The sequence below is a fragment of the Leuciscus leuciscus genome (genome assembly GCF_965113295.1).
Source record: "Leuciscus leuciscus genome assembly, chromosome: 4".
Lineage (NCBI taxonomy): Eukaryota > Metazoa > Chordata > Actinopteri > Cypriniformes > Leuciscidae > Leuciscus > Leuciscus leuciscus.
The window spans coordinates 34,723,555-34,748,477 of NC_138728.1; the positions used below are offsets into that span (position 1 = coordinate 34,723,555).

Sequence of the window (24,923 nt, forward strand, 5' to 3'; positions counted from 1 at the left end):
TGTGATTTCTAGCAAAAAATGAGTACTGAAATAATAAAGTATTGTCTTAGTTTATCATCAAAGCTCTGTCTGTTTAGTTGTACATCTTTAGACGGTCATAGGCCTTTATCACAGCGGAATTTGTTACAGGAAGTGCTGGTCGAAGCAGTGTATCGATTCTTCAAGTTATGTATATTTTCATATATAATCATATTATATTTTCATTTTTCGTCACAGGCAGGACAGACACAACCACAACAAACATTAACAAGAAACGACAAGGGACTGAACAGAAGGGAACTAACTACACACAGGTGGAGGAAGATGAACTAATCAGGGACTAACAAGAACAGGTGCAGACTAGACAGAACATTATTGTGACATTACGCCCGCCCTCGTAAAGGCGCGTCCTCACGCCGTGATGGCAACAACAGTTCAGGAGGTGGTGATGAGGTGGAGGCTTAGGTGAAGGGCATGGAGCTGGTGACGGATGGTGATGAGGAGGAGTCGGTGGAGTTGCCAACCATGGTTGAACTTAAGGTGGGAGGAACTAGGGAGGAGTCCAGATAGAGGGGGCGGACGGAATCCCGGAAGTCCGATGCGGAAACCCGGGGCATTGACCACCGGAGGCTGACCTGGAGAGACAAGTGAGCCCAGCAGAGCTTTTGAGCAGACGGTCCGCGGAGGCGATGAGGGAGCGGTGCAGCAGGGGGCTCGGCCTCACGCCAAGCTGGTGGAGGGGAAGCCCGAGGCAAGGAGGATGAGTCGCATGGAGTGAGCGGTAGAGGCAGAGCCGAGGAGCTGGACCACACCAGTGGTGCCGACGGATCCAGGAGACTGACCGTGACCAGCAATGGAGACGGGATGAGGACAACAGGCAGGGATACGGGCAGAAGACTTCCAGACACGACCGGCGAAGAAGATGATGATGTGAGGGTGGGGAACTGGGTGGGAATAGGATCCACGGACCACAGGTCTATAAGGTCCAGGTCCGCTCCTGGCTCTGAGGTGGACTGACCAGCCTGCGTCAACTCCGAGGCCTTGATGTTCTTCGGCTCTGGTTTCACGATGTGGAACCTAATAAATTAGTGTGGAATTAGTGTTCGACAGACGCGGCGGTGCTTTCATTTGGATTTATTTTTCTCATAATAGCTAAAACAACTTAATATACTCCGCCATTTTTTGATCTTACAGATAAGAGTACATCATTCAAAACTGTAAACTTTTATTCATGTACACACACAATATGCTAACGACAAAACGTTTTCTGTCGTCTCTGTCTCCGGGAACTGTGCTTCACAAAAATTGCCTCAGCTCAGTCACAATAAGAAATATGTCTAAAGCTTTAAAGCTTTAAATTATTAAATATTTAATAAATGTTATCTGATTATGTAATCCATATGAAACCAAGAGGTACAGAGGATCTGCTCAAACATGTTTATCATGTGTATGAGCACATCCCAATGAGGAAAGGAAAATCCAAGAGTGAAAATCTAGCTCTAATTAAACGTAAATTGCCCTGAATTAAAATGTAAAAACAGATCAAATAATTTCTTTGTTGAAATGTTGCGATATTGTTTAATTTAAGTTCAGAATTATTCTATAAATGTTATTTAGTTTAACAGCAGCACGGAATACCCACTGTGGTTCGAGATTTATTTGAATAAAAATATTGCCTCTGCTTTATTCACAAATCGCACCCTGGTTTTAAGGATCCAAAGTGCCCTGTGAAATGTAATATTGAGTTGAATTTTTTTTTCATGACAACAAATTAACATAAGTTTGTATTTCGTTTTGCTTGGAAAAAGCTGGCCTAAACCGAAGTAGAGTTTTAATTCTTCAATTAGCCTATTGCATTACTGAAATAATGAAATATTTAGTTAATAAACTTTTTTTATGATAGAAATATTACTACATTTAGCCTAAATTATTTAATTCCTTCATTATCAAAACACTTTAATGATGCTAATGTATAGAATAGCGATTTAAGTCAGAATTGCGACTTCTCTTTGTCTCAGACGCTACTCTGCTCTCAGGTTTGTTCAGTGGCTTTATCGTGGGGGTGCAGGACAATATACAAAATTATAAACGCAACACTTTTGTTTTTGCCCCTATTTTTCCAGAGCTGAACTCAAAGATCTAAGACTTTCTATGTACACACAAGGCCCATTTCTCTCAAATACTGTTCACAAATCTGTCTAAATCTGTGTTAGTTAGCACTTCTCCTTTGCCGAGATAATCCATCCACCTCACAGGTGTGGCATATCAAGATGCTGATTAGACAGCATGATTATTGCACAGGTGTGCCTTAGGCTGGCCACAATAAAAGGCCACTCTAAAATGTGCAGTTTTACTGTATTGGGTAGGGATGGGCAAATGAAGCCTCATGAAGCAATGAGGCTTTCCCCTGATTGTTCCGGGAAAAGATTTGAGGCATCAAGAGTGTCGAAAACAGCGGCATCTTGTGGCAGGTCAAATTTATAGCAGCCATAAACCCGAGTGCGTATTTCACCTCCGTTGTTTTATCCATTAAACACGAATAAAAGCCTGACTATGCTAAATGTTCAGTTTTCTGATAATATAATTTACATATTAAAGTGTGTCAATAAATTAATGTACGGTACTTTAAATGCACATACCTTAGAAAGCATAAATCTGTATTGAAGATGACATAACTTGCCCACACTTTTACTAAAAAACCTTTACAAAGATAGGACATTTGTGTTGTAAGAATGTAGAGCGAGACTTCCTATATAAAAACACTGATTTGTTAGGTCATGTTTTCTCAGTAAAATCAGATGATTTTCTATTAATTCAGTAGAATGTGTGGGAATATCAATATGGCGGCGCAGTGGCTTCACTTGTTATGATGTCATGAGCTGTCCACTCATTTAATATAGATCATTGGCGGGCACATTGTGGGCTCTACTGGACCAAGAACAAACAAATTTTGTTCTTTGCTAAGCTTTTACAGAGTATGCTCACAGGACATACTGTTGGCCCAGAAACTGTGTCCACTCCCAGTGGGCTGCAGATGGGCTTTGGGAGGCCAGGGTTGTGGTATCTTACACTTTCATTTCATCAAACTATGCTGTGAGCAACTGTATGATCTGTGTTTCACTGACCATTATTCAGTATGTATATTGATTTGTCTCTTGTAACGCAAGTTGCATTTTACATTTACTAATTTGTGTTTGCTTTTTAGTAGGTTGATTCATTTTATTGAGAACGTTGAGGTTAGGGTTAAGATTATGCCAGGGTTCCTCAAATCCAGTTTTGGAGGGCCACTGCCCTGCCGAGGTTAGCTCAAACCCAGATCAAACTCACCTTCCTGTGATTTTCTAGTGATCCTGACGACCTTGATTAGCTTGTTTGGGTGTGTTTTATCAGGGTTGTAGCTAAGCTCTGCATTGGCCCTCCAGGGCTGCGTTCCACTCCACTTTTAGACAAACACTCGCAAACTTCGCTAAGCACTTCCCCTCTGGGAATCCCTGTCACCATTTTGAAGTGCGTTCCACTCGATTTTGACAGAGGGAGCGAGTCTACTCCGGTGTATACTTCACGCAGCTCTATATCTCACAATTCAACTTGATTGTGTCATCACAACAGATTGCACTTAACTCAAGTGTACGATATATTAATTATTTTGAGAATTAGTGTATAATATTAATTATGCTGAGATTTATTTCAATACTACATGCTACCTTATGTTCACTGGTAAAGTTCATACTATTGATTTTTTTTTTTCATTTCTCCAACAGCTTATACACTTATAGAATTTTATATATTTTCTCCAATAACTGCAAATAGAATAGTGCATAAAACAAATTTATAAGTAAAAAAGGGATTTAAATAATAAATCGTGAATTATATTTTCATAATTATATAAGGGCATACAAATTTGGAGTGGAACGCAGCCCAAATATTATTCTCATTGCTTCATAAACCTAAGGTTGAATCACTGTAGTCACATGAACTATTTTAACAATATCTTTACTACCTTTCTGGGCAAAAGAGGTCATTGCGTTGCTGTCTATGGAAGGGTTCATCTCAAATTTCATCAATAATATATTCATTTGTGCTCCAAAGATGAAGATGAACGAAGGACTTATGGGTCTGGAACGACGTGAGAGTGAGTAATTAATGACAGAAATTTCATTTTTGGATGAACTAACTTTACTGTTTGTAACCAACCACAAAGGTTGAGGAGTGTGAAGAGAAGGTGTTAAACCACAAGCGTAGATAAGGCTGAAGACAAAGGCTATGTCTACATTAATCCGGATACATTTGAAAAGGTGTTTCCGTTTAAAAACGCTCTCCGTCCACACTAGCATTTTCCAAAAGTTTCTCATCCACGCTGAAAAAAAATGCTTAATTCACTGATGCGTCCAGTTCGCACTCACTCACCATATGTTTTGTCTAAAATGCATGTATTTGGTCTAATGGTGTCATGTATTGCCACAGGACAGAAAATGTGAGTACATTTTCTGTCATCTTTGCAGGACTGTGATATGAAGAGTGTGCAAAGTAACAGATCTTAGCAACAGTGTGAAAGTCAATAGCATATAACGGGCACAGTACCCGTTACAACATAAACATATTGGTACAATATGTATCACATGACTAATCTCACGTCATCGTTTTTAAGAGAAAACCTCCCCTTTCTGTTCAAGTAATCCATAGCATTTGTAGATGGCTGCTTTATTTCAACATGGGTCCCATCCACGGCACCAATGAATGCCATGGGCTCGGTGAAACCCCGCTACAAGTTCCTTTACTTTGGACTCAGTGACAGGTAACTGTATATACACAGGGCCCAAGCGGACAGTAATTGCTTCACATACATGCCTTACTATTTTTGACACCACCTGTCTTGATAATCCAAAGGCGTTTGCCGTCTTGCGTAATCTCCCCTCATCTGCTAAATAGTACAGTGTGCAGGCAACTTTTTTGACAACACTGACAGGCGATCTCATTACAGTTGTCTGCCCTTCAATGTGCGGGCGAAGCAGCTCACTCAAAGTCAACAGGCGATGTCCTCGACAAACGAAAATTCTCTCTCCATTCTTCAGCAACAACCACTTCGTTCTCAAAGCTGTCCCACCAACTAGAGGTCCGACCGGGTCTCGTCCAAAACCGGCGACGGTGGCATTTCTGACGCCTCTGTTCCGCAATATAGTAAGAGAACTGAGCATGTATCTGTATACATGTTATAAGCCCTGTTAGCACAGTTATTATCAGCAATATTTGGGCTACGTCCGCCATTGCACAGAATCGTCAACAAAGCAGTCAGCGGCGCACAATCTGACGTCAAACACAACGGATAACGCCGTACACTCTGACGTCGCAAGGCAAAAACCCCGGCTTTACTGTCTACACGACAACACTGCAACCGGCGTTTCTGAAAATCCTCACCCTGGCAGGGGTTTTCAAAAATGTTCGGTTTCAGTGACCTGATACTGCGTTTCCGCGTGGACGAACGGCCGAACCGCATAAAAAAAGTCATGGTTATAAAAATACCCGTGTCCGTGTGGACAAGGCCATTCAGTCTCTGTAAATCATGTTTAATAAGCCGGATGTCCTTTTTGCTGTCACCTTTTAGTGCTTTTCCCCTTCTTCATTTTAAGCTCCACTGACCGCAAAGGCTCAAAGGGAGCTCTCTGCAGGGCTGATAAGACCACTGCAAGGTCCCAAGAGGGTATGAGAGGAGAGCGAGGAGGATTTAGTCTCCTCGCCCCCCTCAGGAACCTGATGACCAGGTCATGCTTTCCCACCATTTTTGACTCCACAAGGTCGTGGTGCACAGTGATTGGCAGCCACGTAAACCTTCAGGGTGGAAGGAGACAGCCTTCGTTCCCAAATCGACTGAACCGTCTGGGGATGGAGTCTCCATTCCCCAGGAAGTGACTAAATCCGCGAGAGCTCGTCGGGTGCACGGTTCAGCTCTTCCGGGATGTGAATGGCTCGAAGCGACCTCAGAAGCTTTTGACTCCATAGGAGGAGATGGCGGGCGAGTTGCGACATACGGCGGGATAAATTGCATTTGCGATAATATCGCGATATGATGAAACACGATTTTTTAACCACAAAAGCTGCGATTACACTCTGGTCATGTGACACGCGAGAGTAAGCAGTCTGCACTGCAGATGAAGCATCAACTTGGCACGCTACATATAGGCCTGGCAGAGGTTACAGGAAAGAATAGTTTATGTTTAATTTATGTGATATTGTGTTATAGATTCTCTCCAACGATTCTGTATCGATTCAGATAATTTCAGAATCGAGTCTGAGCTTAGTTTTAAACACAGATGCGTGATGACACTGCGTGTACTTTATAAACAACCAATTTCTGCTTGCTTCTAATTCCTCTTTCTCTCTTTCTCTCTCTCTCTCTTTCTCTCACTCACACACTCACACAGGTTTTTTAACATTAATATGAGTTCCCCTAGCCTGTATATGGTCCTCAAGTTTCAAAAAATTTGAATCGGTGTAAATCGAGCTTTTGCTATCTTTCTCTGCCTTTGAGAAAATGGAAGCTCAACCGGGCTGATCTTGAATCTCCTCCTTATGACGTCATAAGGAGAAATGTTACCTCCCTTTCTCTGCTTTGCCTGCCCAGAGAATATTTCTCGCCCATGAGAAAATGAGCTAGGAAGTAGAACGCGCGCGATTTTAGTTTGTCCACGAGAGATATCATGGCTTTTGAGCGAGCGAAGCTGTTACGAACCGCTCTGAGACACGAGGGTTAAGATCCAAACGCAGCTTTATTGTGGGTAATCCAGAGGCGTAATCCAGTAAACAGGCAATGGGTCAAAACACAGGTAGGCAGTCCAAACAAACCAACAAAGAAACACAAACAAAACAGGCAGGGACCAGAGGCAAAAGAGTAATCCAGGGAACAGGGCAAGAAATCCAAATAAACCAAAAGACAAGAAACCAGGGAAAACGCTCAGAATTGCAGTGTAACACTTAAACAAGACTTCGCAGGGAATGAATGAACGTACAAGGTAATAAATAGGCTGAGACTAACAGGGTAATAAGATACAGGTGAATGCAATCAATGATAATGAGTCCGGGCAGTGAGTTCTGGGAAATGTAGTGTGTGAGTGATAAAAGTCTTATGTGGAGTGCCCTCTGGTGGCTCTCAAGGGCACTCCAGCTGGTGACCTGGAAGCTCAGTCTCTCAGCACAAACCAAATCTTATATTTCAAAAGAGATCTGTGCATTAGTGTGAATGCAGCTTATCGTATCTAAACTGGGAAAGAAAAATCACTTACAGCTCTTGAATGGAAAACGTTCAGACAGCCTACTCTTAAATACTGAAAGCACTCTTTCTTTATTGCTTGTAATGTTTTTTTTTCCCTCTTCGTTATTTGCTAGCTTTAATGTTTTGAAGCTATGTAATTTTATATAGCCTATTTAAAATTCTGAACATGTAATTGTATTCATTTAGTTTTTTAAAGTTGGCTTACTTATAATTACATATGTAATTAAATAAATATTTTAAGTTTTATTAATAAGGAAAAAAGTAGATCGGCTCATGAGGTGCCTAAAGATTCCCATCCCTATTTTACAATGATTTATTGCTTGTCTTTGTTGAATAATAGAAAATATAAAGAGCTTAGAAAATAATTGCATATTAAATCGCAATCGCAATATTGGTAAAACTAAATGGCAATTCGATTATTTTCCAAAATCGTTCAGCCCTAATGTACGCTACTGTGGCCGTGTTGTCTGAACGGACTAGTATGTGTTGGTCCTTGAGCAACGCCCGGAAACGGTGCAGAGCCAAGCGTACTGCCAGCAACTCAAGGCAATTGACATGCCAAAAGCGCTGGGGACCTGTCCAGGAACCCGCGGCAGCATGTCCATTGCATATGGCACCCCAGCCCGTGGTGGAGGCATCTGTTGAGACAACAACATGCCTGAAGGAGAGGTTCATCCACGGGGTGAAGGTCTGACTGCAGGCCCAAGTAACTGGCAACGATCGCGAAGCCAGTGCTGAAGCAGACTCATATGAAGCAATCCGAGCGGAGTGGCTACCGCTCCGTACGCCATATGCCCCAGGAGCCTCTGAAATAACTTCAGTGGAACCGCACTCTTGTCCTCGAATTGACTCAGGCAATTCAGCAGTGACTGCGCGCGCTCGCTCGTAAGCTGCGCGCACAAGGCGACCGAGTGCCGGAGCACCATGTCCCTGTGTTCGCAAACCTGGTCTCGAGATGAGCTAGAATCAGCCAGTCGTTGAGATAGTTCAGGATGCAAACCCCGTGTTGCCGGAGTGGCACAAGGGCTGCCTCGACGACTTTCGTGAAGATGTGAGGGGACAGGGCTAACCCGAATGAAAGAACCGTGTACTGGTATGCCTGCGCCTCGCTGAGCAGTCGCTAAAAGTCAAAGGAGACTTCCACGATCTCATGACCTCTTCATGCACTTCCTGGAAGAAAGGAATTGGGGACACCCGTCAGCACCCGCCGCCCCCAAAAACCAATCATCAAGCCTTGAGCGCTCGGTACATGGCGGAGGGTTCCACACAAGCACGATTCTCGTGGCTGCCCGGGAAAGCATGGCAGTCAGCTCTGGATTAGACTCGGGCAATGCTGGCACCCCCAAAGGAGGCAGCACAGCCGAGTCTTCATCTCCAGATGACTCAAGCCCACCTTGTGATGCGCCGATAGACATGACGTCATCTGCCGGGGCGCCGAATGAAACGCTGGACCCGCCATAAGACTGGCCAGCGACCTCATCCGGAAACCTCACGGACTGCAATATGCAAGAGGAGGGTGTGGCCCGAGGTGAATTTGTCGGGTTGTTCCACACAAACAGCCTCAAATCACCCAGGCCACCAGCCAAAGTATCCCCTCTCGTGGAGAGAATAGATTGGGGTGTGGCAGAGGGGACTCTACCTCTAAGGAGGTCATTGAGTCTCGATCACAACATTGCGATGGTCATGTTCCCGCAATGAGAACATAACGCATCCACGAACGCTGCACGAGCGTGATTTAAGCCCAAACACGCGATGCAGCGTTCGTGCCCATCAGCAGAATTAATCTGTCTACCGCACCCAGAAACACACGGGCGAGACATCTTTAAAAAGACGTGCCGCGTGCAGCTCTTTTAGAGAGGATAAAACTCAGCAGCAGTGCTGAAGCGCCCATGGAGAAACACACACTGTCGGCAGATCACTGCACAGACCAGCAGCAGGAATGTGATCTCGCTGGAACACGCCATAACACCAACACCGCTGAAGAGTCGCTCGTCTCGTAATTCAAAACTCGTAGACAGCTTGCAGTGGAGTGAAGTGAAGAAACACTCGACTCCGAAGCAAAAACATAATGTGAGATTGCCACACTGCTCCTTTTATACCCACGCGGTGGGGCGGAGTTGCGCTATGCAAAATACGCAGACCCATGGCATTTCCCTTGCCATTGGCTCGTTTTGTAGGCTTCTAAGCGAAACCCCCATTTTGTCATTCACTGACGTAACTTGTTGTGACTGAACGAAAGGGAACAGTACATACACACATATTGTGAATATGGATTAACTGTAAAGCTCGTGTACAGCTGCGTTCTGTACAGCCTGGATGAAAGATACCAGTGTTAATAATAAATAAACCTACTTTGGATGAAGCTGATTGGATCCATTGTTTTGACTGACACCCCTTGTGGAAAGCTAGATATCTGACCTCACCTAATATGGTCCCGTTCTCAGTCATACTACATAAGTTGCGAAACTATTTTACTGATAGGCAATTAATACTGATAGTCGCTAGGGTGAACTGACAAGTGTGTGTGTGTGGCAGTGTGTGTCTGTATTGTATGTGTGTGCGTTTATATGGGAGAAAGAATGGGAGAAAGCAAATAAGATGTGGGAAAATTTTGAAAATAGTTTGTCATTTTTATCCTATTTTTTATATTTATTTGTTTGGTCAATATCTTTGTGGGTTTTGGTTCTTTTGCTGTTGTAGGCTGTAAGGATCTTTGAAATAATTTGGCGAAAGGATATGAAACTCTAATGCAGTGAAGACCTGCCTGGAACTACTTTAGCTGTGCATTTACTGGAAAAAATTGCATGCCATAGAAAGTTCATCAACCAATTAGAATGAAGCATTTAACAGCCCTGTAATATAACTGCTAACCCTCTGTACATTCTCAATAAGAACTTTTGTAAATGTATGAAAGTAATAACGTCTAACTGGTTTGCAGGGCCTGCAAAAGCTCAACTATCGCTCTAGGCAGGGACGGGATGGAAGTGGCACTACTAGGAAGAATAAACAAATTTCTGCCCTGACTGTGCTGCCACCCTAGGCGGCTGACTAGTTCTCCTATAGGCAGAGGTGGAAAGTACAAATACTTTCGTTACAGTACTTGAGTAGATTTTTTATTTTTTTTTGACTTTCTTGAGTATAATTAAATTGTGGTTCTTTTACTTTTACTTGAGTTGAATAAAAATAAAGTATTCAACTTCGCTACATTTATTTTTCTCCAAAAGTACAAAGTACTTTGACAAAGGTGCCGACGAACAACAGGGCAAGCTGACATTTGACAGACACTTTTCAAACTACTGCGGTTGGAGCCCTGCGGATCAGCCAATAACAAACTGTTCTGAAGCGCTTCAGCCAATAACTGGCAGATCTGACTTGGTTGCAAAACCAATCAAAACTTCCAGTTTGACTGGGGGGCGGGGCATTCAAACCGCGCTTTGACATTCAATTACTGGCGCTCGTGTTTTGAATCAGTATCACTAACGTTTCAATATTTCAGTGAATGTAAGTGAGCTATGCTCATTTTCTGATTTTAAATTTTAATTATGGCAACTCCTGAAATGGGTCATCCCATTGATAATACCAGAGCACTGAGCAGTTGAAGTAAATAAAAAACTCATAACATGGACGCAGTTATTGCATGGACAGAGCAAGAACAATGTAAGTGTCTAAAATACATGCACACAGTTCAATGGTAAAGCTTGCCCTCTTTAACAATAAAGTTAAACTAAATGTACAAAGCAAACTTTGTACAAAGCTGAAAAAAACTCAACTTGATTTTTCTGTCAATCAGATGCATGTAAAAGTATTGTTTGTTACTATAGCAACAGTGGGCTCCCAGCACATTTTCGGTAGAATGAATATGTTAACCATACCCCACTGATTATTTTACATTTTTTCACTGGCACTTTTTTATTCATACTATTGTAGGCTAAATCTCTATTTTTTTATCAGATCTCTCACTTAACCTTCTTTGCTTTCAATTATGAAATTATTCAAATGAAATCATTCAAAGAATCTTACCTGGACTTACTTTTCAAAATTAGTAATAAAACAAATCACTCTTGACAACAGGGAAAGTTAGTATGTTTGCTTAGCATACTGTCAAACACTACAGTTCTCTTACGAGAGGTCTCTCGTACTGCGTAAGTATCTTACGCTAGGGGAAAATCCCTTTTCCGCGAGATATTGAAGCCAAAAAATTATCCTTCATTTTGTATTATTGTAAAACGCGTTGCGGCAGCATACAGACATAGGCAAGACGGCTCGCGTGCCTATTGACTGTTCTACGGCAACTGCAACAGCCTATCGAGCGAGGCCTAGCGTGACGTCAGACCCAATGAGGGTGCTTCGCGCCCGCTGCGTCACATCCCGCCGAAACGGGCGTGGCTTAGGCCTATAAATCCGGCTCGCAGGCAGCTGATATCTGATTTTTCATCTCTTCAGCGAAGCTCTCGCATCGCTTGATCCGGAGAGAAGCCGCGCCGTCTGAAGGAGCCTTTCAGCGGGACGAGTCGACACTCTGAAGCCGCTGGCCGCGCCGCCTTCATTCGCCTTCCTGCTGCGCTATCTGGCGTTATATCCTTTCTCTGCTTCTGTGTTTTGTGTATGTGTGTGTGCTCGCTGCCGCGACACACACTCTCATTGCACTAAAAGCCCCTTTCCTGAGGATCACGCAGCTCTCGCGCTCGCTGACGGCGACTGCCCTCACTGCGAGCTAGTTACTGCCTATGGTGACTCTGAGGACTCACCTGGCATCCTTCTCCGAGACTGTTATAATACACGCACGCCTGCAAGCAAACGCCGAAGAAAACATGTTGACGCTCTTATATGCTCGTGCATCTGAAAGCCTTTGTGTTCCCCCCTGTGGCTCAGTGGTGGAATCTTTGATTTTTCGCACGAGAGACCGGTGTTCGAATCCCGGTCTAACGGGAGATAAATGATGCCGCCAATGCTTCGCTCTGTCAGTTCCCTGAAAGGCGACTGCAGATGTGCATTTTGCAGCCAACAAGCGCGTTGTACAACCCGCTCGCCTGCACCCAAACACCGTTTCTATGGTTCCCGTGCGTCACTGGCGAAAGAAGAAAAGAGTGCTTTATGTCCCGCTGCGGCCGGGCCGACCTCCATTTCTCACACATTTCTCATTCTTCTCTGAAGTTCAGGCGACTGGAAATGTCAATATTGCAGTGAGCGAGCCTGTTGTAATACATGCACGCCTGCATTCCTACACACAAACACAGCCCGTCACACAGGGCTCGCGCACATGAAATCGACCCAGATCGATTGCGCATTAAACGTGGTAAATGTGCCCAGTGCCCACAAACACTACGTTCTGTATGTCTCAAGGTTTCTGTAAAAACGAAACCAACATGCATTCACTCTGCTCAGGCGGACAATGCTCTCAGTGTTGTAAATGTGCCCGCTATCCCGCGCCCACATTCACACATAGACATGACAGGTCTTACGGGACTCGCCCAGCCCTCCCCCTCTCGGTTGACCACCGCAGAGGAGTCGAGCGCGGGCAATCTGCCCGCTGTTATCAGCGCGCCCCTGCCTCAAATGTCATAAGCGCGACGCTTATGTTGCAGCACACCGAAGCCCCTCTGTCGCTGAGCGACCAGAGCGCGCTTCGCATTCAACCCCTAGCCATTCGTGCAGACGCATGGGCAAGGCTACCCGGGGTTTCGAAGTGGGTGCTAGACATTATAGAAAGAGCCTATTCGCTACAGTTTCGCCGCCGCCCTCGCCGCTATGCGACGCGCGTCGAAACCACGGTAAAAACAGAAGTAGCACACCTACTTTGAGCCGAAATTTTTAAACTGTAGAGCAAAGGGGCCATAGAGCCTTTATCTCAAGCTCAGAGCGAAGGAGGGCTATACAGCAGATACTTCCTGGTACCGAAAAAAGACGGGGGTCTCAGACCCATACTAGATCTAAGGCAACTGAACAGAGTGCTTGTGAAGCGACAGTTCAGAATGCTCACGACCAGAAAAATCTTCGCGCAGATTCGCCGAGGAGATTGGTTTGTGTCAATAGATCTGAAAGACGCGTATTTTCAAATACAGATAGCGTCACGTCACAGGCGATATTTGAGATTCGCCTTCGAGGGCCAGGCATATCAGTACACAGTCCTACCGTTCGGCTTGTCCCTAGCACCCCATACACAGGGCATGCGAGTATTGAACTACTTGGACAATTGGCTGATTCTAGCTCAATCTCACTCGGAGCTCATAGAGCACAGGACCATTTTACTCGATCACCTCGAGAATCTGGGTCTCAGAGTCAATTGGGCAAAGAGTTCTCTGTCCCCCAGACAGATAATATCTTTCCTGGGCACAGAACTGGACTCGCTGTCTATGATAGCGCGACTGTCACCACAGCGCGTACTAGATATTCAGCGCGCAGCGAGCTCTTTCCGCTGCGGCGCATTTGTCCCGCTCAAGAGATTTCAGAGGATGCTAGGTCTCATGGCCTCAGCATCATCAGTACTTCAGCTGGGCTTGCTTCGCTACAGTTCTGGCTGAAAGCGCGAGTACCGCGCCGAGCGTGGGCTTCCGGTCTGCTTCGTCTCAAGGTCAATCAGAAATGCATCGCAGCTCTGAAACCTTGGAAAGCAAACGACTGGTACCAATCAGGTGTAAGCCTGGGGACTTCCTCGAGTGTGAAGGTAGTGTCTACAGACGCATCCACCTCGGGATGGGGAGCGCTGCTCGAGGGCAGACCGTTCTTCGGCCAATGGTCAGAACGGGAGAAGCTTCTACACATAAACTGCCTCGAAATACTGGCAGTAGACAACGCGCTGACGCGTTTTTGTCCCCAAACACGAGGACACCACGTCCTGGTCCGCTCGGACAACATGTCAGTGGTGTCCTACATGAATCGCCAGGGTGGCCTCAGGTCCCGAAACCTGCACAGGCTGACAGAACGCCATGGTGTGGGCTCAGCGCAACCTGCTCTCGCTGAGAGCAGCGCATGTGCCAGGGCTCTTAATGTGGTTAAGTTGTGATCATTTGTGTACATCAGTGCTTCCCACACATCTATTTTTTTTTTTTTATGCTGGTGCACAGCAAAAACTCCAGTGTTAAATGAACTCTCCTGGGAGTTTATATGGCTCTAGTATCAAGAGTGTTAAAGTGTAAATTCTGCTTGTTAACATCAGGTGTCTTCAATAATGATCAATCATCACTCAATGAATCACTTAATTAGCTCATTAACTTTAATAACACTCTTGAGTGTTAATTTAACACTCATATTTTAACACTTTAACACTCTTGAGTCTGGAGCCATATAAACTCCCAGGAGAGTTCATTTAACACTGGAGTTTTTGCTGTGTGGGTTGCCCAGTTATATAAACCCTCAGGTGCTCTTCATTTGGGAGCAACACTTGTTATCTTCCTGGTCAGAAGTGACTGGACACCTAAAAATTAAATTTCCTCCATCTCAGTAAAAACCAATGCAATTTCTTTTTGTTCAATAACCTTTTTCCTCTTTAATTTTGTATTTTGAGAGAATTTGATGTTACTTATTAATATTTATGGTTAATTTTTGCCATTGAATATAATACAAACACTTTTTTCTAATTTAAAAAAAATACTTCCTCAATTATTGCAGCATTTCAGATTAATATAGAGACTAGGCCTTTAAAATAAATCTCTTTGAAGTCAGATTAGTGCCATCTGTTGTGGAAAATTAAATAAATTATGATATTTCATGGGTTCGCCACTAGATGCCTGTATAGCTCTCTGTGGAGAGGCTTGTGAATTTTCTAGTTGTTTTTGAACCAAATTATTTTTAAGATGTGGATTTGAATGTATTTTTTAGAAATTCTCAAATAATCCTTTTTGCCAAGGTTTATAATTTTATTTATTTTTTAAATTGAATGTGAAGTGTACATGCTTTTGCATTATTACTACAGTCAAACCTGAATACAGAGAAAGCATTTTGTTACAGGTTACATTACAATTCAATAAAAATAAAATATATATATTTTATTTTTATTGAATTGTAATGTAACCTGTAACAAAATGCTTTCTCTGTATTCAGGTTTGACTGTAGTAAACATTGCTGAGCACTTTTTTTTCTGCATTGTGGCTGATTTGTAGAGTTGTTGATTTGTCAATTTCCCTTCATTTCTTATGGTTGGTCTTTTTTAAAAATCACAATTCATTGGTGTGTATGTGTATAAAAGTTTGTATGTGGGTGAGTGTCTGTTTTGCATTCTTGATGTTTTAGAGAGTGCCAACCCTTCATTGTTGAGCACTTTTTTTTTCCTTTTTTTTTTTTTGCATCATGGCCGATTTGTAGATTGTACACAGAAAAATGATCAGAATTTATGTTTTTGTCAATTTCCCATTTATTATTTTAAATGTGTTTTTTCTGTCGTACAGAACAAAACATGTATGATTATGTAATAGATGTTGTCTTTTTGCGTTTGTGTGCATAAGTAAATAAAGACTTTTTGTTTCAGGTTGCTGCTGTCAAGGTGAAAGCAGTTCATGTTGGTTCTGCAAGTGAAACTGCTACAATCAAGGGAATACCAGTGGAAATGCAAATTTGCTATGTGGCTGATCACACCAATCGTATAAAGTTGAATTTGTGGGAGACCCAAGTGGGAGCGTTGGTTAATGGTCATTTGTATGAAATTACCAATGTCTGCACTAGGGAGTTTGAGGGTGATTTCTATTTGACATCCACCCGATTTACACAATTTAAAGAAGTGCCAGCTCTTTCTGCTCCGGCCATAGATTCTCCATTTACAGTTGATGAGGGAGAAGTTACGACAGTGACTGGTGAGATTAGTGGTGTGGAGGTCAGTATCCGTCGCTGCTGTATCAAGTGCCATGCTTGGCAGGCTGATTTTGATTCAAAAGCAAAGTTTAACCGGTGTGTAAAATGTGGGCTGCTGCAAAAGATGATCAGTTTTCTACCAACTGTCACAGCAAAAATCTCTGTGTCAGGTAACTTTGGTGATGATGAATTCAAATTGTCCAATTCAGTTTTGAAAAATCATTTAGAGGAAGAGGGATTGTGCAACTTGCTCTTGGATGCGCAGAATGTTGAGGAGTATTTGCTGGAAATGGGGATGTGTTCGTTCAAGATGCAGAAGAGTGTAGTGATTGCAGTCAGCAAGGTGAAGCATGATAAGACTGAAGCTGAACCTGAAGTCAGCAAGGTGAAGCATGATAAGGCTGAAGCTGAACCTGAAGTCAGCAAGGTGAAGCATGATGATAAGGCTGAAGCTGAACTTGAAGTCGAAGATTTGCTTGTAGAAGCAGCCAATTTGTTTGAAGAAGGTGAGATGGAAATTCAGTTTGACAAGTGTGCTGAAATTGAAAGCGAGGTTTTGGTGGCTGAGACGGTGTTAGCTGAAGCTAATAGTTTGTTGGACAAACCTGTCTCAAGTGAAACCTGTCTGCCATCTGAAAGTGTGAAGCACTAAAACAGGGAGTGAACATGTTTTATTAATGTTTATGGGATCCTTTACTTAAAACAGACTAAATTGCTGTTAATTTATTTACTGTCTTTTCATTTAGGATGTTTTTTTCCCAGTTGAACATTAAAAAAATTAAAAAAATTGTCAAAGGGGGACATTACTATTTGCTAAGTTTGTTTTGAACATGCTCATTTATAAACATTTATTTTGTATTAATGTATTTTATTTTCATGGAAGCGTTTTTTGAAGTTTAGTCAAAGTAATTGTGGAAATTGGTAATGCTTTTTTTTAATGCAAAAATGTTTGCATTTAACATGTTTAACATGTACAATTTGTGTTTAGATTTCATTGATGATGTAACACATGATGGCAGCAGCAAAATGAACTCAGAAGTGTACAGAAACATTTTGTCTGCCAATTTACAGAAAGATGCAACCAAACTGATTGGGCGATCCTTCATCATGCAGCAAGATAATGACCCAAAACACAGTGCCAAAACAACAAAGGAGTTCATCAGGGGCAAGAAGTGGAAGGTTTTAGACTGGCCAAGTCAATCTCCAGACTTAAACCCTATAGAGCATGCATTTTACCTGCTTAAAAAGAGACTGAAGGGAGTAGCCCCCCAAAACAAACAATAACTGAAAGAGGCTGCGGTGAAAGCCTGGAAAAGCATTACAAAAGAAGAATGCAAAAGTTTGGTTATGTCAATGGGTCACAGGCTTGATGCAGTTATTGCAAGCAAAGGATTTGCAACTAAATATGAAGTCTTATTCACTTTAATCTATTTTAAGTTAATCTGTTCCAATACTTTTGGTCAGATGAGCAATGGGTTGGTTCAAACAAAAGGTTATATCACCAAAGTTGTGTATCAGATCTAAGATGTAAATACCTGGAAATAAAAGCTGAAATGTTGATCTCTTGTCTCATATTCATCTTTTGATGTCGAACCCAAATATTTTCAGTCTACAGAAAAAATAAAGGAATTGGCCTCACTGTTCCAAAACTTTTGGAGGGGACTGTATATATATATATATATATATATATATATATTCTACCAAATTGGTTCACAGTTGGAAGCATGTCAATTTTTTTATTTATTAATTTTTTTTTTCACAAATTTTGCTTGCAAATTGTATAATATCCAAGGAAAACATGTCTAGTAATTGTGCAGTTAATTCTCATACTGTATTTTCAGTTTTGGAATATGTATCCTCTCCCCAAATTTGTCAATAATAAAACACAATAAAAATTATTTAAAGAAAAGGCTTATATTTACCTTTTAAAATTTGTTTACATCTACCTTGTAAATATAAACATTTTTAATTAAAAAGGTTACAATTACAACAACAATTGAAGTGTAATCTTTCTTTGTAAAAACTAAAGTATACATTTTATCATACATATTTCAAAGTTAATTTCAAGTTTCAATGAAAATTGGCAAACAAAAGCTTATTTGAGGTGGCAGATTTTTTACAGTAAAAATGTGTAATCTATCCAAAACTAATCAACGAAATGTTGTCTTTCATTTGTCTGTAACATAGGTATTTCGTTTTTATTATAAGGAATATAAATGTTAATTTGCATTTTAATAATTTTACATTTTATTTCAACATATTTCAGTCGATTTTTACTCAGTATAGCAAAATAGTTTGCTAAAAGCAGATCATTCATTCACACACAGAAACGCAATTCAAATTTAAACCGTCTTTTTGCGAGTTGTGGTAAACAGTGCATCTCTGCCGTTCATTCATTCACACAGAAACGCGATTTACTTGAGAATGAAAAAAAACGTACTACATTATTCCATCCGTTGCTCCTCGAAATACCAGCCCTTCTGAGGTACATTTTCCATTATTATTATTCCTCACAGCGCTGCGAGACAGTGTAAACAAGTACACTGATCTGAATAAACTTGATGTGTTTTCTCGAGCTGATATGGGGGCGTTCACAGTTTGTATGGGATCGTCTCAGTCATTTGCGTTTGAATAGCGCGCGCTCTCCGTGGGCGGGGCAGATTAAAACGTAATGAGCTGAGATGAGAACGACTGACATCTCTCTCTTTTCATAAAGATAACATAAACAGAGAATTTTTTAATATATATAAATTACTTCATTTAAAAGAAGAGAATTCAAGCTTCATGCCTGTGTGTCTGTATGCCTGTTTGACTGAGTATTCGCTAAGTTATGGTTCATTTTCGGACGCGTTTCAGAATGGACTTCACTGACAGAGAGAAGGCAGAACTCGCTTCGTGTTTATTTTTCTTTATTTGGCGAAAAGCACAACACTTTGTTTTTATTGTGAGTATACACAAAAATAATACACATTTAACAGAATCGATTGATGTATGAAACTTGTTTGTAATATCAAAGTCAACAGAGCAAAATGAATCTCTTTTGAACTGATAAAAAAAAAAGCGAGCTGGTATCGCCGGCGATACAGCCGACCCCAGGGGGTTAAACGTAGGACCGGACAGACTGTCCAGGAACAATGTTCCGACAGGCGAGCGTTCTCTACACCCACAGACAGTCCAGCTGCTGTGGAAGAAATTCGGCAGAGCGGAAGTAGACCTGTTCGCGTCTCAAGAAAACGCTCACTGTCTGGAATTTTTCTCCAAGAGCAGGGACGCGCTGGCTCATGTATGGCCCCGCTGCCCGCTCTATGCCTTTCCTCCCGTCTCTCTCCTGCCTCAGGTGATAGAACGGATCAAGGAAGAAGGATGCTCAGTGCTACTCGTAGCGCCGTTCTGGAAAAACCAACCCTGGTTCCCAGTTCTGATGCAGCTAGCGAGCACTGCCCCATGGCCAGTGCCAGTGAGGAGGGACCTCCTCTCTCAGGCCAAGGGCTCGATTTGGCATCCGCGCCCAGAGCTGTGGTCACTTCATGTTTGGGCCATCAATGGGTACCCGCTGACCTCCCAAGCGGAGTGTTAAACACGATCATGCAGGCTAGAGCTCCGTCTACGCGACGTCTCTATTCCTCGAAATGGTCAGTGTTCTCCAGCTGGTGCACAGCTCGTGGCGTGTTGCCCCCAGACTGTGGGGTGACGGAGGTTCTCTCCTTCCTACAAGAGCTGTTGGACAAGGGCAGGTCCCCTTCCACGCTCAAAGTTTATGTGGCGGCCATAGCAGCGTTCTCAAAAACAACGCTTGGTCAGTCAATAGGAAGGAACGATTTAGTCATCCGCTTCCTTAGAGGAGCTAAGAGACTGAATCCTCCCAGACCTCCCTCAGTCCCTGTATGGGACCTTTCTACGGTACTGGAAGCCATGAAAGGTGACCCATTCAAGCCTTTACAGACGATTGATCTTAAACACCTGTCTTTCAAGACAGTGTTTCTTCTGGCTCTCGCTTCAGTGAAGCGCATAGGGGACTTACACGCGCTCTCAGTAAGCGCAACGTGCATGGAGTTTGGGCCTAATGACTCAAGAGTTATACTCAAACCTAGGCACGGTTATGTTCCAAAATCCCTCAACACACCGTTTAGGGCGCAGGTCATTTCCCTGTCAGCCCTGCCGGTCTCTGACGAGGAAGGAGACGCGAGCTTCCTTTGCCCAGTCAGGGCATTAAGAGCTTATGTGTCTCGCTCATCTGTCTTCAGACAGACGGAGCAGCTCTTTGTTTCGTTCAGCGGACGTTCCAAGGGACTAGCTGCGTCGAAACAGAGCCTATCCAGATGGATAGTTGACGCCATTGCGCTGGCATACACTTCCAAGGGCATGCAGTGCCCGTTGGGTGTCAGAGCGCACTCCACGAGAAGCATGGCTTCATCGTGGGCCTGGTCAAGTGGGATTGCCTTGCAAGATATATGTATGACGCCAGGCTGAGCCTCCCCGTCTACATTTATAAGGTTTTATAACCTAGAGGTTCCCGCCTTACAGGCCAGGCTGTTGTCGGTCTAAATAAACCAGTACTGTCTGTTCTGATGCTATCGGTTCAGAATACTGTGTCCGCTGAGCACTGCTCGCTGAGCACTGTTCGCTGATCGACCATAAAATGCTTATGGGCAAATGAATAAGACCCACAATTTTCCATCAGTTCAGGCCGTACTCCGCCCTGTCTGTATGATGTAATTTGCGTCTGAGGGACGCTGCTATATGTGGAAGAGCGCGGTTCCGCCCCTCCCTCTTCCCGGACTCCCTGTGAGTTCCCTTGGTGATTGTGCACTATATGAACCCCGGGCTTTCGCCCTTGGGTCTTTGGTGTCAGATCCCAGCACGCACGGCGTTTTACATTGGGTCCCCTAGCGTAAGATACTTACGCAGTACGAGAGACCTCTCGTAAGAGAACGTACTCGGTTCTCTCTAGAAGAGGGAACGAGTACTGCGTATCTTGCCGTGCATGCACACGCTCTGGTTCGCTTCCGCGATGAAAAACCAGATATCAGCTGCCTGCGAGCCGGATTTATAGGCCTAAGCCACGCCCGTTTCGGCGGGACGTGACGCAGCGGGCGCGAAGCACCCTAATTGGGTCTGACGTCACGCTAGGCCTCGCTCGATAGACTGCTGCAGTTGCCGCAGAACAGCCAATAGGCACGCAAGCCGTCTTGCCTATGTCTGTATGCTGCCGCAACGCGTTTTACAATAATACAAAATTAAGGATAATTTTTTGGCTTCAATATCTCGCGGAAAAGGGATTTTCCCCTAGCGTAAGATACTTACGCAGTACGAGAGACCTCTTCTAGAGAGAACCGAGGTTACGTTAGTAACCGAGTACGTTTATGAGTTTAATATCATGTTTTGCTCCAAAATCACAATACATGTCAGTCGTGTTTGAAATTACTTCTGTGGTTTCATGTTGCTTCTTAACACAGAGTGAGAATATATTATTTATAAAATTCTACAAGCTATGTTGATTAGCATTGCATTAAAGGGTTAGTTCACCCTAAAATGAAAATTAGCCCATGATTTACTCACCCTCAAATCCTTCAAGGTCTACATGACATTCTTCTTTCAGACGAATACAATCAGAGTTATATAAAAAAAATGTCCTGGCTCTTCCAAGCTTTATAATGGGAGTAAATGGCTGGAACAAATTTGAAGAAAAAAATAAAATACTCCACACGGGTCCAGTGGGTTAATAAAGCCCTTCTGAAGCGAAGCCATGGGTTTTTGTAAGAAAAATAGGCTACCCATATTTATAACTTTATAATCTAAAATAACTAGCTTCCGCCAGACAACCGTACGCATACTACGCAATTCTTGCGCCACAAGAATAACCCGTGGTGTATGTATGACGTAGGATGTAGGAGTATCGTAAGCTTAGACGCCTCTCGCTGTTTAAACAAATAGGGCTATGCAGCAAACTGAAGCTCCTCTTCTATTATACAGAAATCCTCCGACATTTCTCTTCAAAATTGCTCATTCGCGACCAGGGTTTTGTTTAGCTCTTTCCTCTGAGCTTCCACGTTCGTCATATTACGTTGTGCGTTGGGTCTGGGGTTATGGTGCGTTCACACCAAATGCGAATATGCGTCTGGCGCGAGTGATTTCAATGTTAAGTCAATGGTAAGACGCGTTTACGCGCGTCTGGAGGTCTTGCGGCGCGAATGAGGCGTTTAGCGCGGTGCGGTAGACGCGAATTCGCCTCATTCGCGCGAATTGAGCGTTTGGTTACGCGCGAAATTTATTAGTGCTATTTGTGCATTCACGCGTTTGACGCGAATTCGCGTCTGCCGCCCGAGTTGAAAAATCTGAACTTCTGCGTCAATTCGCGCCGCGTTAACCAATCAGGAGCCTGCTTGATGCTGTGGCGGCAGTGTTTATACAGAGAAACATGACAGTATCACGTCTGCCAAGAGAATAATTTCTAGGTTAATGTCTAGGTTATAGCAGTTAACTCAGTATCACTAGAAAGAGCGCCAACAGTGGTATCTGTCCCACAGTAAAAAAAAAAAAACATTGATAGCATATTGAATATATTGTAAAATATCATATACATTTACTAACCGAAGACAGATGGACAGGCGCTCCGCAGCCGGGATAGAGCGCCTGTAGTTGGTGTCTTGGAGGGTGATCCTCGCTCCGATGCGGGACAGCAGGTCATCGAACTGGGCGCGGGACAGGCGGAAGTACCGCTGAAAGCGGCCGTCATCCAGGCGCAGCTCCTGGAGCAAATGATGAAACTCGCCGAACTGGGTTCGCCTCCGAAGGGTCTGATGGACCCAAATACGGCGACGATGATCCCTACGCCGCTGTTCTGCTCTCCAGAGCAAATACAGAGCGGCGACTCTCTCGATAAATGACCGATCAATAACAGACATCTTGTAAAAAGATGGCCGCCAACGGGGTTCGAAACTTTTGAAACTTTCGCCTCTGACGCGCGTAAATTTCGCTTCAAACTTATTTCGCTCTTGACGCGCGAATGCACACAAAGTGGTCACGCGTATAACTAGACGCGGCAGGCGCGAATTTTGACGCAGATTCGCGTTTGGTGTGAACGCAGCATTAGTCTTCCACCCTAAATCAATGCGGACGGCCATCTGGCGAGAGCTAGTGATTATAGTTTATAAAGTTTTAAATATGGGTATTTTCCTTACACAAACGCATGGATTCACTTAAGAAGGCATTTATTAACCCCCTGGAGTAATAGTGGATCACTTTTTTCATGGATGGATGCACTTTTTTGAGCCAGGACATTTTGTAATATAACTCTGATTGTATTTGTCTGAAAGAAGAATGTCATTTACACCTAGGATGGCTTGAGTGAGAGTAAATCATGGGCTGATTTTCATTTTTGGGTGAACTATCCCTTTAAAGACATTCATCATTCTTATGAAAATACCTGAGATAGCTTGATAACCACAGATATATTGTCGCTATCATCTGTTTGTCTTCATGTAGTCATCAGTCATCATGACTTCATCAGTCAAAACGTCAATATTTGCATGTTATTATATCCATATGGCATTTCCTGAAAAGTCATAAGTTTAATACTTCTATGAATCTCACTTGTGGACTTTCTGCAGAGGGATGAATCAGTATGTACTGGGCTTCCAGTATGGATTAAACAGATGACATGAGAGTGTTTAGCGCTCCATATCGCCATCATCTCCCCATTTTGGGTAAAAATAGAAAAATAATACCAAAGTACTTTGTAACGTAGTTACATGAGTAGTTTTTAAGCAAACTACTTATTTACTCTTCCTTGAGTCATATTATTTTTCAGTACTTCTACTTGTACTCAAGTAAATTATTACTTAAGTAGCAATACTTTTACTTAAGTACAATTTGTTAGTACTCTTTCCACCACTGCCTATAGGCACTTGCCGGCCCTGCTGTTTTGTAATAAGTGAAGATTGTAATGTTGTTTTGGAGTTTTTAATCAAAACTCTTCTTGCTCTACATACTTGAGTGTTTCTAGTCTGTAGTCTGGATGGTTGAGTTTATCAGTGAGCAGCTTGACTCCTGAATCTCCTGGGTGATTGTAGCTCAGATCCAGCTCTCTCAGGTGTGAGGGGTTTGAACTCAGAGCTGAAGACACATAACCACAGCCTTCCTCTGTCACCATACAGCCAGATAATCTACAAAGACACACGGCAACAGTCCACATGACATTAGTTTGGCAATCAGTTACTATTACACACTGACCTGAGCAGTTTGTATTTGCAACTGTTGTCTTTTGTAGATCCAGTCACAAAAGTAACAAGAGTCTGTGGAAATGTGACAGATTAAAAGTATTCATTTACTTTTCTAAATGTAGTTAACCTGTTAGCTAGCACATCCGCTTTAGAAAAAATCCCCCGAAATGGCATACCCAAACTAAAACAGATACAGTTCATGAACCCTTTGCACTAAAAGCACAAGTATGGTCTAATTTGAAAGCAGACACTTGGCAGTTGAATTATTGTCATAATGAAAAAAATGGTTATAAATAGCTTCAAAGTTTTGTAAAGTTATTAGAAATGTATTTTTATGAAATGTCTTTATGAAAATAAAATTGAAGTTGGCATTATATTCATTTAGAAATGCACTGCAGCTAAAGCCACATGTCTGACCATGTTAAATCTGAAGATAAGTCTAAAACTCAGAGTTTTATTAAATGTTTTTCAAGATCATCTCATGTGATTTTATTTTGAGAAGACTTTAAAATGCTAACTAATGTTTATTGTCATTTTATAAGCATCCAATCAGTGTATTGTCTCTCTTCTTTTGTCTTCATTATAATTACTAACTACTGTCTATTCATGCTGTTTCAATCCCTAATTTCTTTGAGCAAAGTTCTTCTTGAAAAAATAAAAATTTCAGTGAG

The 24,923-nt window shown here is 42.7% G+C and overlaps 1 protein-coding gene and 1 long non-coding RNA gene across 7 annotated transcripts in view; one reads left to right on the forward strand and one right to left on the reverse strand.

Annotated features, from left to right (window-relative positions):
* Window positions 1-24,923, reverse strand: part of LOC309497332 (protein NLRC3-like) — a 72,148-nt gene that overhangs the window by 8,958 nt on the left and 38,267 nt on the right. The window contains exons 6-7 of one of the 6 annotated variants that reach the window (XM_082167547.1): window positions 24,022-24,195; window positions 333-1,056 (exon numbers count right to left, since the gene is read on the reverse strand). The exons of 1 other annotated variant lie outside the window; for it this stretch is intronic. In XM_082167547.1, coding sequence (XP_082023673.1) covers window positions 441-1,056; window positions 24,022-24,195 — 790 coding nt within the window. In that variant the 3' untranslated portion in view covers window positions 333-440. Of the gene's footprint in view, window positions 1-332; window positions 1,057-24,021; window positions 24,196-24,923 lie in introns of those variants that run through there. 4 more of the 6 variants (XM_082167544.1, XM_082167546.1, XM_082167543.1 and 1 more) reach the window with 4 other exon arrangements.
* Window positions 274-5,463, forward strand: LOC309497525. Its single transcript, XR_014205601.1, has 2 exons — window positions 274-376; window positions 2,954-5,463. It is a non-coding gene; the product is annotated as an uncharacterized lncRNA (long non-coding RNA).